We start from the raw sequence: 14,143 nt of genomic DNA on the forward strand, positions 1-14,143 counted from the left end.
TCATGCTTTCATACTTAATAATATGTCTTCTTTTGTCCCTCTTCTACATGGTTCCTGCATAATCACCTATTTTAATTTTTTGTGTTTCTTGTACATTTGACCACTGATCTACTATCAATATAAACCTGTCCAGGCAGCAGTAGCACCTGGTGAGGGTTGACTGAGAGTCAGACACATGCATAGTGCATGTAGTATCAGTGAGCGTGGTGCCCATGTGTAAAATAGTTAATCACACAATCTATCTTAGTCTGACTGAAGGTGGATTGTGATGGCCCACAGGCTCAACATGAGCATTTCAGAAGCTGTGAGACTTGTCAGGTGTTCAAGGAGTGCTGTGTTGAGTGTCTTCATCACATTGGAAAACCAAGACAAAACAATGTCGAGATGTTGTGGCATCGTGTGGCAACCTCTCATTATAGATGTCAGATGTTCCTAGGCTGGACAGACTGGTATAACAAGACAGGCAGCAAACTGTGGCGGAACTAACATCAGAGTTTAATGCTGGGCAAGGTACAAGTGTGTCTCAACACACAGTGCTCCAAACACTCCTAACAATGGAACTCCACAGCTGATGACCCTTGCATGTGCCAATGTTAACACCACAACATCGGCAACTATGACTAAAATAAGCATGTGACTGTCAGCACTGGATGTTGGTATGAAGGCAGAGAATTGCAGAGTCTGACAACTCCCAATACCTCCTTCATCGTGGCTATGGGAGGGTGTAAATCCATCATCTTCCAGGGGAACAGCTCCTTGACTCCTGTACAGTGGGATGGAGACAAGCTGGCGGTAGCTCCATTATGCTCTGGGGAACATTCACATGGGCATCCATGGGTCCAGTGGAACTCATGCAAGGCACTGTGATGGCCAAGGAGCATCATACTTTGATTGCAGACCACTTATTCCCCTGCATGACAGTCATATTTCCCAATGTCAGTGGCATTTTTCAGCAAGATAATGCACCATATCACAACATCAAGAGTAGTGATGGGGTGTTTTGAGGAACATAGTGGCGAGTTCCCCAACTCAACAGATCTGAACATGATTGAACACCTCCGGGATGTGATTGAACATGGAATCAGAGCTCATTGGCTCTCTCTCCAACATCTATGGGAAGTAGGTGATGTGTGTGCAGCAGTGGTGCCAACTGGCTCCAGCAACCTACCAATGCCTCATTGCTTCTAGCCCATTGCTGTTATCTGTGCCAGAGGTGGACATCCCACCTATTAGGCTGTTGTGGCTGATCAGTGTATGTCAGTTTGTTGTATCTCTTCAAAGCTCATTAACAAGTCATTTATATAATTTGTAGATTTAAATTCAGCCAGTTATTCCAATACCTATTGACTCAGTCTTGACATAGAATTCAATGATATTTTTTCACCTTGTTCCACTCTTCAGTTTTCTTGCTTCAAATTTTTCCTTTAAATAGACACTGATCTCCATAGTTAAAGCACCAAAGGGAAACTTTGCAAGGTTGTGTTTATTTTGCCACAAAACAGTGTAAAAAATACAGAACTCAAACATCTACAAAAGACAAAAATATTCTTGGTTTTTTCCAATTTAATGTATTTGCACACATATTCAGACAACTGGTTAATGTACTCAATATGGGGTATGACCACCTCTGATAGCAATATAGGCCTGGCAATGGTGTGGTATACTGTGAATGAAGTCATTAGTCTCATGTTGAGGCAGTAACGCCCATTATTCCTGCAGAGCTACGCACAGTCTTGGAGAGTTGTTGGTGGATGCTGAAATGATGCAAGCCATCTCCCTAGTGCATCCCAGACATGCTCTATGGGATTCAAATTGGGAGAGTGAGCAGACCACTTCTGTATGCAATATCTTCCATTTCCAAGAAACCATCAACCACATGTGCTCTATGAGGTCAAGCATTATCATCGAGCAATACAATTTCTGGACTCACAGCACCTTGGATCAACTGCAAATGAGGTCCTAAGATCTCATCATGATAACTGACAGCAGTTAAACCTTGTCAATTCACCCATACAATTTCATGAAGAGAGGTTCAGTGGTAAACATAATCCCTGCCCACACCATTAGGGTTCCTCCTCAATCTCGGTATCTTTCCACAATGTTTCGATGAAGAAATCATGCTCCATGTTCCCTCCAGATATGAATCCATCACAAATCACTCTCCAGACTAAATCAGGACTCATCTGTGGAAACAACACTGGCCCATTGTATGACTGTCCAGGTGGCTTGTTGGTGACTCCACTCTAGATGTTACCTTCTGTGAAGACACATCAGAGGTAGACATACAGCATGTCTCTGACAATAAAGGCCACTCTGGCAAAGCCTTCTGCACACCATTTGCCTTGAGACAACACATGCGGTGGATGCTGCAAACTCACATGCCAGATGCCATGCAGTACTAAGGCAATATTGTCATACTGTTACAGTCAAATAATGGTCCTCTCTTATGAAGTTTCATAGGGTCATCCCTGCCACAGTCTCCAGGACACAGTTTTGGTCTCTATAAACTGTCATAACATCTGAGAAATGACAGAACAATTAACATTAAGCCATCAGGCCTCATCAGTTTGCAACTGTCCCACTTCCTTGCTATCTATGGCCCTCCACTATAGAGTCTGGTAGGCGTCCTCTCTGTGCCATACTGCACTGTCTGTGTCTGTTTACATAGCAATTGTGGATGTGGTGCTACCTGGCAAACAATACCTCATTTCATAGGTGCACCGATGCTATCATTGGCATAGTTGTCCATTGACTGGAATGCCATCTTCCATGCAGAACACGATTGTAGGGACATATGGTTGACAGTTTGTATGATTATATTGTGAATTAGATACAGGATGGGGAAACAGCAGTTTGATGCCTTTATTTTGGACACCAGTGTATATTACCAAATTTTATCTTCTCCATCAGAAGTGGTTCGACATCACCCACACAATCTAGCTCATTACCATGCAACTTCTATGCTCCATCCAGCACTCCAAATACTGTACACCTGTAAATGATTCAGGTGCAAGATGTATCCTATATGGCCACCAACCACCTATCAAAATCAAATCACAGACACATCCCATCTAATCAAAGATAGATCTATTCTATGTAAAAGCTATCACACATTCACCAGGTGTGGTGAAGTATGTACAGTACAGCCTTTTATATGAATGTGACAGCTAATGACCAATGGCAAACTCAACCAGAAGGCAGCTGGATATCTGCACATCACAATACCAATGACTTTGACAGATGCTTGAATATTAATGCATTTTGCATCCTCTTGCTCCCTCCCCCGTCACTGCCTCAGCAAGCATTTTTCCCCCGATCTGAGCTGATGGGATCTGTTCAACTAACACATCATTCATTCCCACATCCCCATGGATAAACCTCCTTTTCTCTGCATCCTCAGACAACCCCTTCCACATCCCTTATACTCTTCTAATTACCTTATCACCTGCTGACTCCCTTGCCCTCGCACTTCTCTCTTGTAATGTTCTACTGCATTACTCTCTTGTCCTAACATTGCATTCTTTCTCCCACCCTTCTGTTCCCCCGCTCCCCCCCCCCTCCCTCTCTCTCCCTTTCTCTCTCTCTCTCTCTCTCTCTCTCTCTCTCACACACACACACACACACACACACACACACACACACAAACTACTTTTATGTTACTGTACTAGAACTAATACACATTTTTTGAGTCATCTGTCTTCCATCTCTTAGTACTTCCCCGTGCTGCCTTAATTTGAGTCATTTGAGTCATCTGTCTTCCATCTCTTAGTACTTCCCCATTCCACCTCCAACCCCAGCTGTCCCAGTTCTTCTCCTCCTCTCACACCAATCTTCCATCACAAACAGTCACAAATATTATTCCCTCACTTTATTTGTTGTGTACCTGAGACAGTAATATTTCATTTTTTGATACTTCAGCTGTGCAAGCCCAACACATGTTATTCCTCTGTCAGTAAGCACTTATGTAATAATAGGAAAAGGACAATATTGGCATAGTTGGTCACTTATCTTTCATGTGTTCATGAGAATAACGTGTGGTTTTATCCACAACAGTGTGTAGGCAAAATAAGATTTTCATACTGATGTCATAAAATGTAACCACATTATTAACATAAACAATTATATAACTCAAAGAAACATGCATTAATATAGTAAGAACACAGTATACTGGACAAGACAGAAGGCAATGACATTACACACTTTTGATTTTCTTAGTATTCAGTTTAACTTGTTCATATTGACCCTAGTGGTCAATGTCACCACAAATGCCTCTTGTATGAATTTCAGACATGTATGTTTCAGGTGAACATTCTAGCAATTGATGATGGAGTTCCTCCCAAGACATCAACAGCAACACTAACAGTGATTGTTAAAGATATTAATGACAATGCTCCACATCTCTTAGAGAACTATGAAGCTGTATTAACTGAAAATACTTCCCCTAAAGAGATAATAGAAATACTGGGAGCTGACAGTGATGATTATTCTAGAAATAATGGGCCTCCTTTCACATTCAAGATGGATCCAATTGCAAATGAACAAATTAGATCATCATTTTCGGTTCATTTTGATCAAAGTAAGTGTTATTTTAATGAAAGTTATTTATCATGAATTCTGGTGTGCCACATTGATATTAACAAGTAGTATAATGACATCTTGGGTTGTCGGGTGTTCTGCCGGATATCAAGCAACTGCACATCACAGATTCGGACATCATGGTTAGTTTTGATGTGGTATCGCTGTTCACCAGGGTCCCACTGAAGGACTCACTAGATCTGATTGCTGAGAAATTTGACGGTGCTCTGTTGGACCTGTTCAGTCATACACTGACATCCACGTATTTCCTGTACAGAAACCAATATTATGAGCAAACTGAAGGTGTAGCTATGGGCAGCCCACTGTCCCCTGTGGTTGCCAACATGTTTATGGAGAGTTTTGAGGAGAGGGCATTGGAGACAGCCGCATTTAAACCCACATGCTTCTTTAGGTATGTGGATGACACCTTCGTGATCTGGCCACATGGGATGAATAGGCTCAATGAGTTTCTTGAACATCTTAATTCATGCCACCCTAATATCAAGTTCACCATGGAACTGGAGAAGAATGGCCAGCTGCCATTTCTGGATGTACTAGTCCAGAGGAAAGCAGATGGATCAATTGGCCACAGTGTGTACCAAAAACCAACACACACTGATTTATATCTGCAGGCCAGCAGTTGTCACCACCCTGCACAGAAGAATGGGGTTCTGAAGACTTTGGTCCACAGAGCATGTGCCCTGTCAGACCAAGAGAATCTGCCCATAGAGATAGAACGTCTCAAAACAGTTTTCTCCAAGAATGGATACACGGACAGACAAATTGAGAGGGCACTCCGACCAGCCACTATACCACAGGTTCCTGAAGAAGACCAAGATGAAGCAAAGAAGGTGGCATATCTGCCCTATGCTGGCTCTATTTCTGCCAGAATCAGTAGGATCCTCCGTAAACACAATATCAAGTGTGTTTTCTGTCCATCCAACAAGATCGGGGGACTGCTGGGGAGTGTCAAAGACGACCTGGGGTTACGAAAACCAGGGATTTACAATATACCTTGTCAATGTGGCATGTCCTACATTGGCCAGACGACAAGAACTGTGGAGATCAGGTGCAAAGAACATCAGAGGCACACTAGATTAAGACAGGTGACTAAGTCAGCCATTGCTGAACACTGCCTGGAACTAGATCATGCCATGAAGTATGAGGATACCAAGATTCTAGCACAAACACCCAGATTCTGGGACAGTGTGATAAGAGAATCGATAGAGATTAAAATGGCTGACGATCTTATGAATCGTGACACAGGGTACCAGCTAAGCAGAGCCTGGGATCCGGCTCTGGAATTGTTAAAGGAGCAACGGGGCCAGCTGAAAACCGAAGATGGAACACCCAGAAGTGGGACTGGTGGGCGCGGACCGCAGAGGGAACATCCAGAGCCGCAGCGGACGAAAAACGGAGCGGCAACGCTCCAACAGGTCGGGGTGAGCGGGCGCGGACGGCAGGGGGAACGCTGGGTACTCCAGACCGTAGATGAAGGCCCCAGGAGCGGGTTTGGTGGGCGCGGACCGCAGAGGGAACACCTAGAACCGCAGCGGACGGAAAACGGAGCAGCAACGCTCCAACAGGTCGCAGGGAATGGGCGCGGACCACAGAGGAAGCGCCTGCAGTCGTTGGTGGAGGGGGAAGGCCATAGGCATAAATACTGGACCAGGTCCACTCGAGGAGCAGTCTCAGGTCGCACCTGATGAAGGTCTCGAGCTACATGACCGAAATATCGTGCAAGTACGACGCTGATATCCGGCAGAACACCCGACAACCCAAGATGTCATTAGATCGCCGGGAAAGCCTGAAGAGTTACAAGTAGTATAATGACTTCTTAAAAATAAATGTTGGCCAGGAAACTAAGAATGAGATTCTATTAATGCCCTGTTTGTTGATCCCCATTAAGTTACAAGATTAGTATGATATTTTACTCAGCCATAAAAAAAAAGACTCACTTTGGGACATTCTCTGCTGTTCAATCCACAACATTGCTTGCTTCATGGGAATATTTTTGAAATTATTTTCTCTTATGCAGAGAGATTCAGATAATGTAATCACCCTGCCAAAGAAACACCTTTAAATTCTTAAACATGCTTTTCAAATGTAAATGATGGTGCACACACACAAATTCTGGGCAAAACATTGATTTTTTCCTGAAACTCTGTTTGATTTAGTTCTGAAATTCAGTATGTTCAAGACCATGTTACTATAAGTAAAGAATTACATTCTTTTAGTTTTTTAACTCAAGAACTGTACTAATTTTCTAATAAGATATTCCACCATTGCGGTTAAGCAAATTTGTAATTGAATTCTTATTATAGTTGTAACAAATGACTTTTAACCTTAACTGTAACAAGAGGGGAAGTCATATCACTTAAGACAAATATTCATTCTAAAATATGTGGTCACAGTGGTTGAAAGAGATTTGAAATAAAATTTGCATAATTGTTGAGGCAAAGGAACTACCATACAAAATCACCTTTGCAGATGGCTACATACTGTGCTGCAGATTTAAAAATTATATTATAAAAATGAACAGTGCTACTTTATTGTGATACCATAGTTGTATTCTTGTAATAGCACAATCTTGTGTCACTAGTTCAACTAGTTTTCATCAACAGAGGGCCCAAATGGTCATGGTTCAGCGATTATATCATCACTGAGATCGTTTGATCGAGAGCAACAGAAAGAATATCTGGTGCCTGTGTTGGTGATAGATTCCGGTTATCCTCCACTCACAGGAACTTCTACAGTAAAAATTATTATTGGTGATATTAATGATAACAAGATGAAATTTGGGAGGAAAAATATACTAGTTTACAAATACAAGGTAAGGTAAATTTCTTTTTTAAGCGCGCAGTGGTTCCTCAGCCATAACCCCCTTGCCCCCCCCCCCCCCCCAAACCACTCCTCAAAATTTTGTGTTGGCTACCTATCCTCTGTCCCCCCCCCCCCCCCCCCCCCCAGTTTTTGGTTTACATCTTGTATCTCAAATCAAGTATAGTACATTAGTACATCTCCTAATTCTCCACTCAGCTCTTAAATATTTCAAATGTGCTTTAAATCTTTGTCATAGTTTTCATTTATACCAATGCAAATCAGACTCTGTAGCAAATCATCTGAGATCAGAAACATTATCTACGAATTAGTATGTCATTGCATTGTTAGTTGGGGACTTAAATGACTACACAACCAAATCATGATGGTACAATGGTGTTTGAGCCAAAAGTCTCAAATTCAAACAGTGGTATTGAAGTACATTTACAAAACCAGAAATTCGTTGAGCAGGGGAAGAGAGAACACAAGTTTTAGTAACTGTTTACAAGCCATTGAGACAATTCCCTGAATTAAACTTTATTGCTGTGTCTTATAGCATAAGATATGAGATGTCTCTCTGAGTGCTTTTCGAGAAGAATAAGCTATTACCAGCACCAAGATCCTCACCATCTTTCTTCCTTTTGTTATGTAGCCTACCCTTCATAAGAACAGAATGCAGCGTTATATTCCAGAAGCACTAATCACAGTCTGTGCAGAGTAAAATTACATATTATTCACAAATAAGCCTTCCCATCACAGCAATGTGGAATCTCACAATTCTTTCAAAACTCATTAAAGAATATGGAATTCCAGCTATTTTTAGTGCTCCTTAGCACTATTTCATTATGAATTGATAGCGTCTGAGGCTGTCTCCAGCATCAGGAGACAAAACTTTAGGTACTTCAACATGCATAAATCATTACCCTAATGCTCTTAAAACAGAAATTACAAGAGATGAATTATTCATATGTTTAAATAGTATTTCAGTGTCCTTCTTCAACATCTTCATTTTATCAGTCTTCATGCAAAGAGGTAAAGTCAGTGTCATTGCAGCAGCTAGATTTTTATCAGCTAAGCTTTCCCACCATGATTTGCCTTTTGTCTTAGTTGTGAAGGAAGAAAATGTTTGGCATCAAATTACAGACAAACAGCAGAAAAGAAATATTCACAAACACAGTTTACACATAGTTCTGCTAACTCTTCTCCTTCTGCAGCCTCAAACTGAAAGGGAAAAGGACATTGAGCCAGCAATACAGTATGTTCCACCAAAACAATGATAGCTGACAGTATGGGAAAGTTCTTGATGCTTTCCAGTTTCCTGAGCATGACAAACAATTCACAAAAATGTTTAAGGGGTGACAAAGAAGGCTGCTGCAATATTGTTGGAACTTTGGCTCACACAGTGTTGAAAGCACTTGAGTGGATGAAAACATTTGTGCTCTGACTCCTGGAGGCTTTTCAAATAATCCAATTCATGTGCTCAGCTGAGAAAGCCTAGAAGCTCTAGTCATGAAAACCTCGTAAGGGAAGCAACATACTAGGGCACATGTTCAAGAAAACAAAATAACTGCTTCAGCAGGTGAGGAGGTTTGCACAGGAAATGCTGTGGTAGCTTGTGGTAAAAAGCTCTGAACTGGGCACTGTTCTTGACACACAGATTACTTCTCTAGTTACCCTATCCAAAATGAGATGCTTTTTCCCAAACATTTTCAATATAGTACAGTATGGAAAATTTTTCTTTGTTTGTTGATGAGAGACTAACAAAGGGACTTGAGATTCATTTTGGGTGACAACCCTACAAGTGTGAATCAACTTATAATTTTTTAAATAAACCCCCACCTCATATTTAAATGTGGAGATAAGTGATCTGTTTGAGCAACAGGATGGTCCTGACCAACAGAGCTTCAATATTTCTAACTTTGAGGGTCTTACATTTCCACATATGGCTTTACCATACCGTATATTGTGTAGCACTTTCATCTGATTATTATTTTTATCCTGCTGTTTTATAGGTTCTATTTCCCTGTTGTTCACTCTTATTTATTCATCTACAGACACTAATGTCTTCATTATCATGCTTGTTCTAATGAGAAACACAAGAAACACACAACCATATAAGAGATACAATTTATTGGGTCAGGGAGTGACATCAACAAGAATGCAATGACAGTATTTTACAAGTCTTGAACACATTTTACAGCTGAGGGTCTGGAGGCCCATGCATGCCACTATGAAGGAGGTATCTGCATCAGGTTTTGCTGGTGCATTAGTGCACATGCATGGTGAATCTAGTGACAGTCAGTGAGTGGGCTGCCCTGGCAGCCACCCATGGTGGCTGTGGGCATTTCATTTGAATGTTGGTGCACTTGCTACAATGGCCCAGCTTACATCCACTACACATACATTTACATCTACATCTGTACTCCGTAAACTGCTGTGAGGTGCATGACAGAGGATACATCCCATTGTACCAGCTATTAGGCTTTCTTCCAGTTCCATTCACATGCAGAGCATGGGAAGAATGACTGTTTGAATGCCTCCATGCATGGCTAACCGGGTGGGTCTACTACATGCTTTACCCATAACTGAACTTATGTGACAATTTAATTTCATATTCCTACAAAGTGGTACACCCAGATATTTGTATGAGTTGGCCGATTCCAACAGTGACTCATTGATATTATAGTTATAGGATACTACTTTTTTTATTTTGTGAAGTACACAGTTTCATGTTTCTGAATAGGTAAATCAAGTTGCCATCTTTGCACCAATTTGAAATCTTATCAACATCTGACTGTGTATTTATGTAGCTTCTTTCAGGTAATACTTCATTACAGATAACTGCATCAGCTGCAAAAAGCCTGATTTGGCTGTTAATATTGTCTGCAAGGTCATCAATACACAACATTAACAGCAACAGTCCCAAAACATTTCCCTGGGGCACACCCAAAATTACTTCTAAATGTGATTCTGACTCTCCATCCAAGATAACACACTGAGTCCTCCCTATAAAAAAGTCCTCAATTGAGTCATAAATTTCACATGATATCCCATATGATTGTACTTTTGACAGTAAGTGTATGTGTGGTACTGAGTCAAATACTTTTCAGAAAACAATAAATACAGCATCAACCTGATTTCCTTGATCCAAAGCTTTCAGTTAGTCATATGATAAAAGTGCAAGCTGCATTTCACATTATCAATGTTTTTGAAATCCACACTGGTTGGCATTGAGAAGGTCACCCTGTTCAAGGTACCTCATTTTGTTTGAGCTCAGAATATTTTCTAAGATTCTACTATTGGACAGTAGTTTTGTGTATTACTTCTGATACCCTTCTTGTAGATGGGTGTGACCTGTGCTTATTTTCAAGAAATGGGCTCAGTGTTTTGTTCAAGGGATCTGTGACAGGTTATAGTTAGAAGAGGGGCTAACTCAGTTGCAAGTTCATTATAGAATTTGGCAGGGATTCCATTTCACAGTGGACCTTAGTTCAGTTTTAACAATTTCAGCTATTTCTCAACACCAGTGACACTAATTCTTACTTCATTCATCTTTGCAGTGGTACACGGATTAAACTGGAGCAATTCTCCTGAGTTTTCCTTTGTAAAGGAGCATGTGAAAATGAAGTTAAGCATTTCAGCTTTTGCTTTGCTACCTTCAATTTCAGTTCCTGTCTCATTCGCCAGGGACTGGACACTAACTTTGGTGCCACTAATGGCCTTTACATGTGACCAGAATTTCTTTGTGTGGGGTCCTGCCCACTCATCTCTTATAGGGTGCCTATAAGGATGCCACTTTCTCAGATAGCTATACAACAATTCCAGCAAATCACATTAATAGTTTTTATTACAATAAAGAAGACTGACAATACTTAACTTTGGATTTACAGTGAGTTGTCACAAGCGATGGGTGACATGCAAACAGTCAGTGTCCTTCACTATATACAATATCCATGTAAGTATTCACACTCACTCATTAGTCACTGCTATCGTTAATATCACTGCTCATCTAGACCTCTCTACTAGGGTCAGTCTTCTACTCTGTGGCCAAGGCTGGCAGGAGCGGCCCTTATATTCTCTTTGTATAGGGTCTGCTGCTGTCATGATGCAGTACTAGTCAGCGGGCTATTGGCTGATGTCGTCTCACAACCTCTCTGCTCCTGCATTCTTCATCTTCATGCCAGCACTTTCATTAAGCCAGAACACTTTGGTTTCTGTGAAAGACCACTTGACAATATTCTACTACAGTAGTCACTGAAGGCATCACACATTGCTCTCTTGACAGCCAAATGTGTTTCATTCGGCATCTCTCTATCTATAACCCTATGCTTTGTTTTAAACCTATTATGCGGTAATCTCCATTTTTTTAGAAGCTTCCTTGCAGTGACAGTTTAGCATGGAGGTTCCCTCCCATTATGAACTGTACATATTTATCCAGTGCATGGTCAACTACTCTTTTAAATTTGAGCCAGATTTCTTCTACATGTTCCTGCCCTGTCCTGAAAGTTTCAAGTTCATCATTGAGATATGAGATTACTGATTTTTATCTAGTGTACTGTACATACATATCTTACTACTTACTGTGGGGTAGGTGTAGTTGCTGGCAGGTTGCTACAGTATGTCCTTTCCAAAAGAAAAACTTCTGTTGGAGTGTTTTCTTAGGTTTCATCAGTAAAACTGACAATTTCCAAGAGTCTCCAGTTCAGTTATTTTGTCGTTTTTCTTTCCACAGTATTTCAACAATTTCTTTAGTTGTCTTTATCAGGTATCAAGCACAAATTTTATTACTCAGCATCTAAACTGTGAATGAAAATGCTGCATGCCAGCAGGGCAATTGTTTTCCAGTAGCCTGCTGTTAAACAATGAAGCAGTCTCACAGAAATTTAATGCCAGTCAAAAGTGTATGTCAAACTCTTAAAAATGTTAGATGTAAGGAAAATGTCAAAATGCTTCAGCAAAAAACTCCTTAATGTGCACTTCTCTATTACTAGAGAGAGAACTGGGTTTTGCGAATGTGATTTAAGAAAATTAAGTGCTGGATCCCTCATTTTGCTTAAGCTAAAGCCTTTGTGCCAGTTAAGTAATTATCTACATTTTTAGTCTGCAATTCTTACTTTATTATGTTGCTCCAGAAGTTTGGTGCTCACAGTTGTGATTCTGGTAAATTCATATTTTATTCTATATTCGCAAATGAAAGATTGTCTGATGACAGCTGATTTGATTATTTATTTGAACTAGGTGTAATGCTTTTGTTCTTTACACATTTGTTCAACAGTTCTTCTACTTGGCTACAAACACTGATACACAGAAATCATTGTTATAGAAATCTTCCTTCACAAGATATTGGGAAAACTCGCCTCCCACTTGGGAAATCAGCCTGTGGCCATTTACATCAACTTACTTTGTATGTCCAGGTGTTCTTTGTTATCTATTACATTGACCTTTTACAGATATAAATCAAAACAATATTAAAGTAAAAATTGTGAAAGTAGTTTGCAAATAATCTTTTTTGTATTTGTAAATATATTTTACTCATCTGATAGCACACATTTTACAGATCATCTGATTGTATTGTACAGGAGACATGTCATAGTTTCTTAATATGTTAGCAATTCAATGAAGTACACTATTAGCTTCCTTATAGTTGACCCCATGTGATTATTCCATTATATTTCTCCTTTTTTTATAATGTCTGTCACTAGTTTAAACTTCTTAAACCTCAGATTCCTTTAATCCAGTCAGCAGGAGAATTTCTAGAATATGGAATGAATCAAGTTTTTTTTTTTAAATAAAACTACCATGATATGGTTGAGAGGTACATCTACATCTACATACATACCCTGCAATCCACCATACGGTGCATGGTGGAGGGTACCTCATACCACAACTAGCATCTTCTCTCCCTGTTCCATTCCCAAACAGAACAAGGCAAAAATGACTGCCTATATGCCTCTGTATGAGCCCTAATCTCTCTTATCTTTGTGGTCATTCTGCGAAATATAAGTTGGTGGCAGTAAAATTGCACTGCAGTTAGCCTCAAATGCTGGTTCTCTAAATTTCCTCAGTAGCAATTCACAGAAAGAATGCCTCCTTTCCTCCAGAGACTCCCACCCATGTTCCTGAAGCATTTCCATAACACTCGCATGATGATCAAACCTACCAGTAACAAATCTAGCAGCCCGCCTCTGAATTGCTTCTATGTACTCCCTCAATCTGACCTGATAAGGATCTCAAACGCTCGAGCAATACTCAAGAATAGGTCGTATTAGTGTTTTATAAGTGGTCTCCTTTACAGATGAACCACATCTTCCCAAAATTCTACCAATGAACCGAAGACGACTATCCGCCTTCCCCACAACTGCCACCACATGCCTGTCCCATTTCACATCGCTCCACAATGTTACGCCCAAATATTTAATCGACGTGACTGTGTCAAGCGCTACACTACTAATGGAGTATTCAAAAATTACAGGATTCTTTTTCCTATTTGTCTGCATTAATTTACATTTATCCATATTTAGAGTTAGCTGCCATTCTTTATACCAATCACAAATCCTGTCCAAGTCATCTTGTGTCCTCCTACAGTCACTCAACAATGACAACTTTCCGTGCACCACAGCATCATCAGCAAACAGCCACACATTGCTATCCACCCTATCCAAAAGATCATTTATGTAGATAGAAAACAACAGTGGACCTACCACACTTCCCTGGGGCACTCCAGATGATACCCTCACCTCCGATGAAC

General features: G+C 40.5%; 1 protein-coding gene across 1 annotated transcript in view; it reads left to right on the forward strand.

Moving 5' to 3' along the window:
- LOC126092792 (neural-cadherin-like) overlaps nt 1-14,143 on the forward strand; it is a 329,734-nt gene that overhangs the window by 160,770 nt on the left and 154,821 nt on the right. The window contains exons 10-11 of the mRNA XM_049908520.1: nt 4,303-4,576; nt 7,200-7,408. Of these exons, the coding sequence (XP_049764477.1) occupies nt 4,303-4,576; nt 7,200-7,408 (483 nt within the window). The remainder of the gene's footprint in view (nt 1-4,302; nt 4,577-7,199; nt 7,409-14,143) is intronic.

This window comes from Schistocerca cancellata, chromosome 7, assembly GCF_023864275.1.
Source record: "Schistocerca cancellata isolate TAMUIC-IGC-003103 chromosome 7, iqSchCanc2.1, whole genome shotgun sequence".
Classification (NCBI taxonomy): Eukaryota; Metazoa; Arthropoda; class Insecta; order Orthoptera; family Acrididae; genus Schistocerca; species Schistocerca cancellata.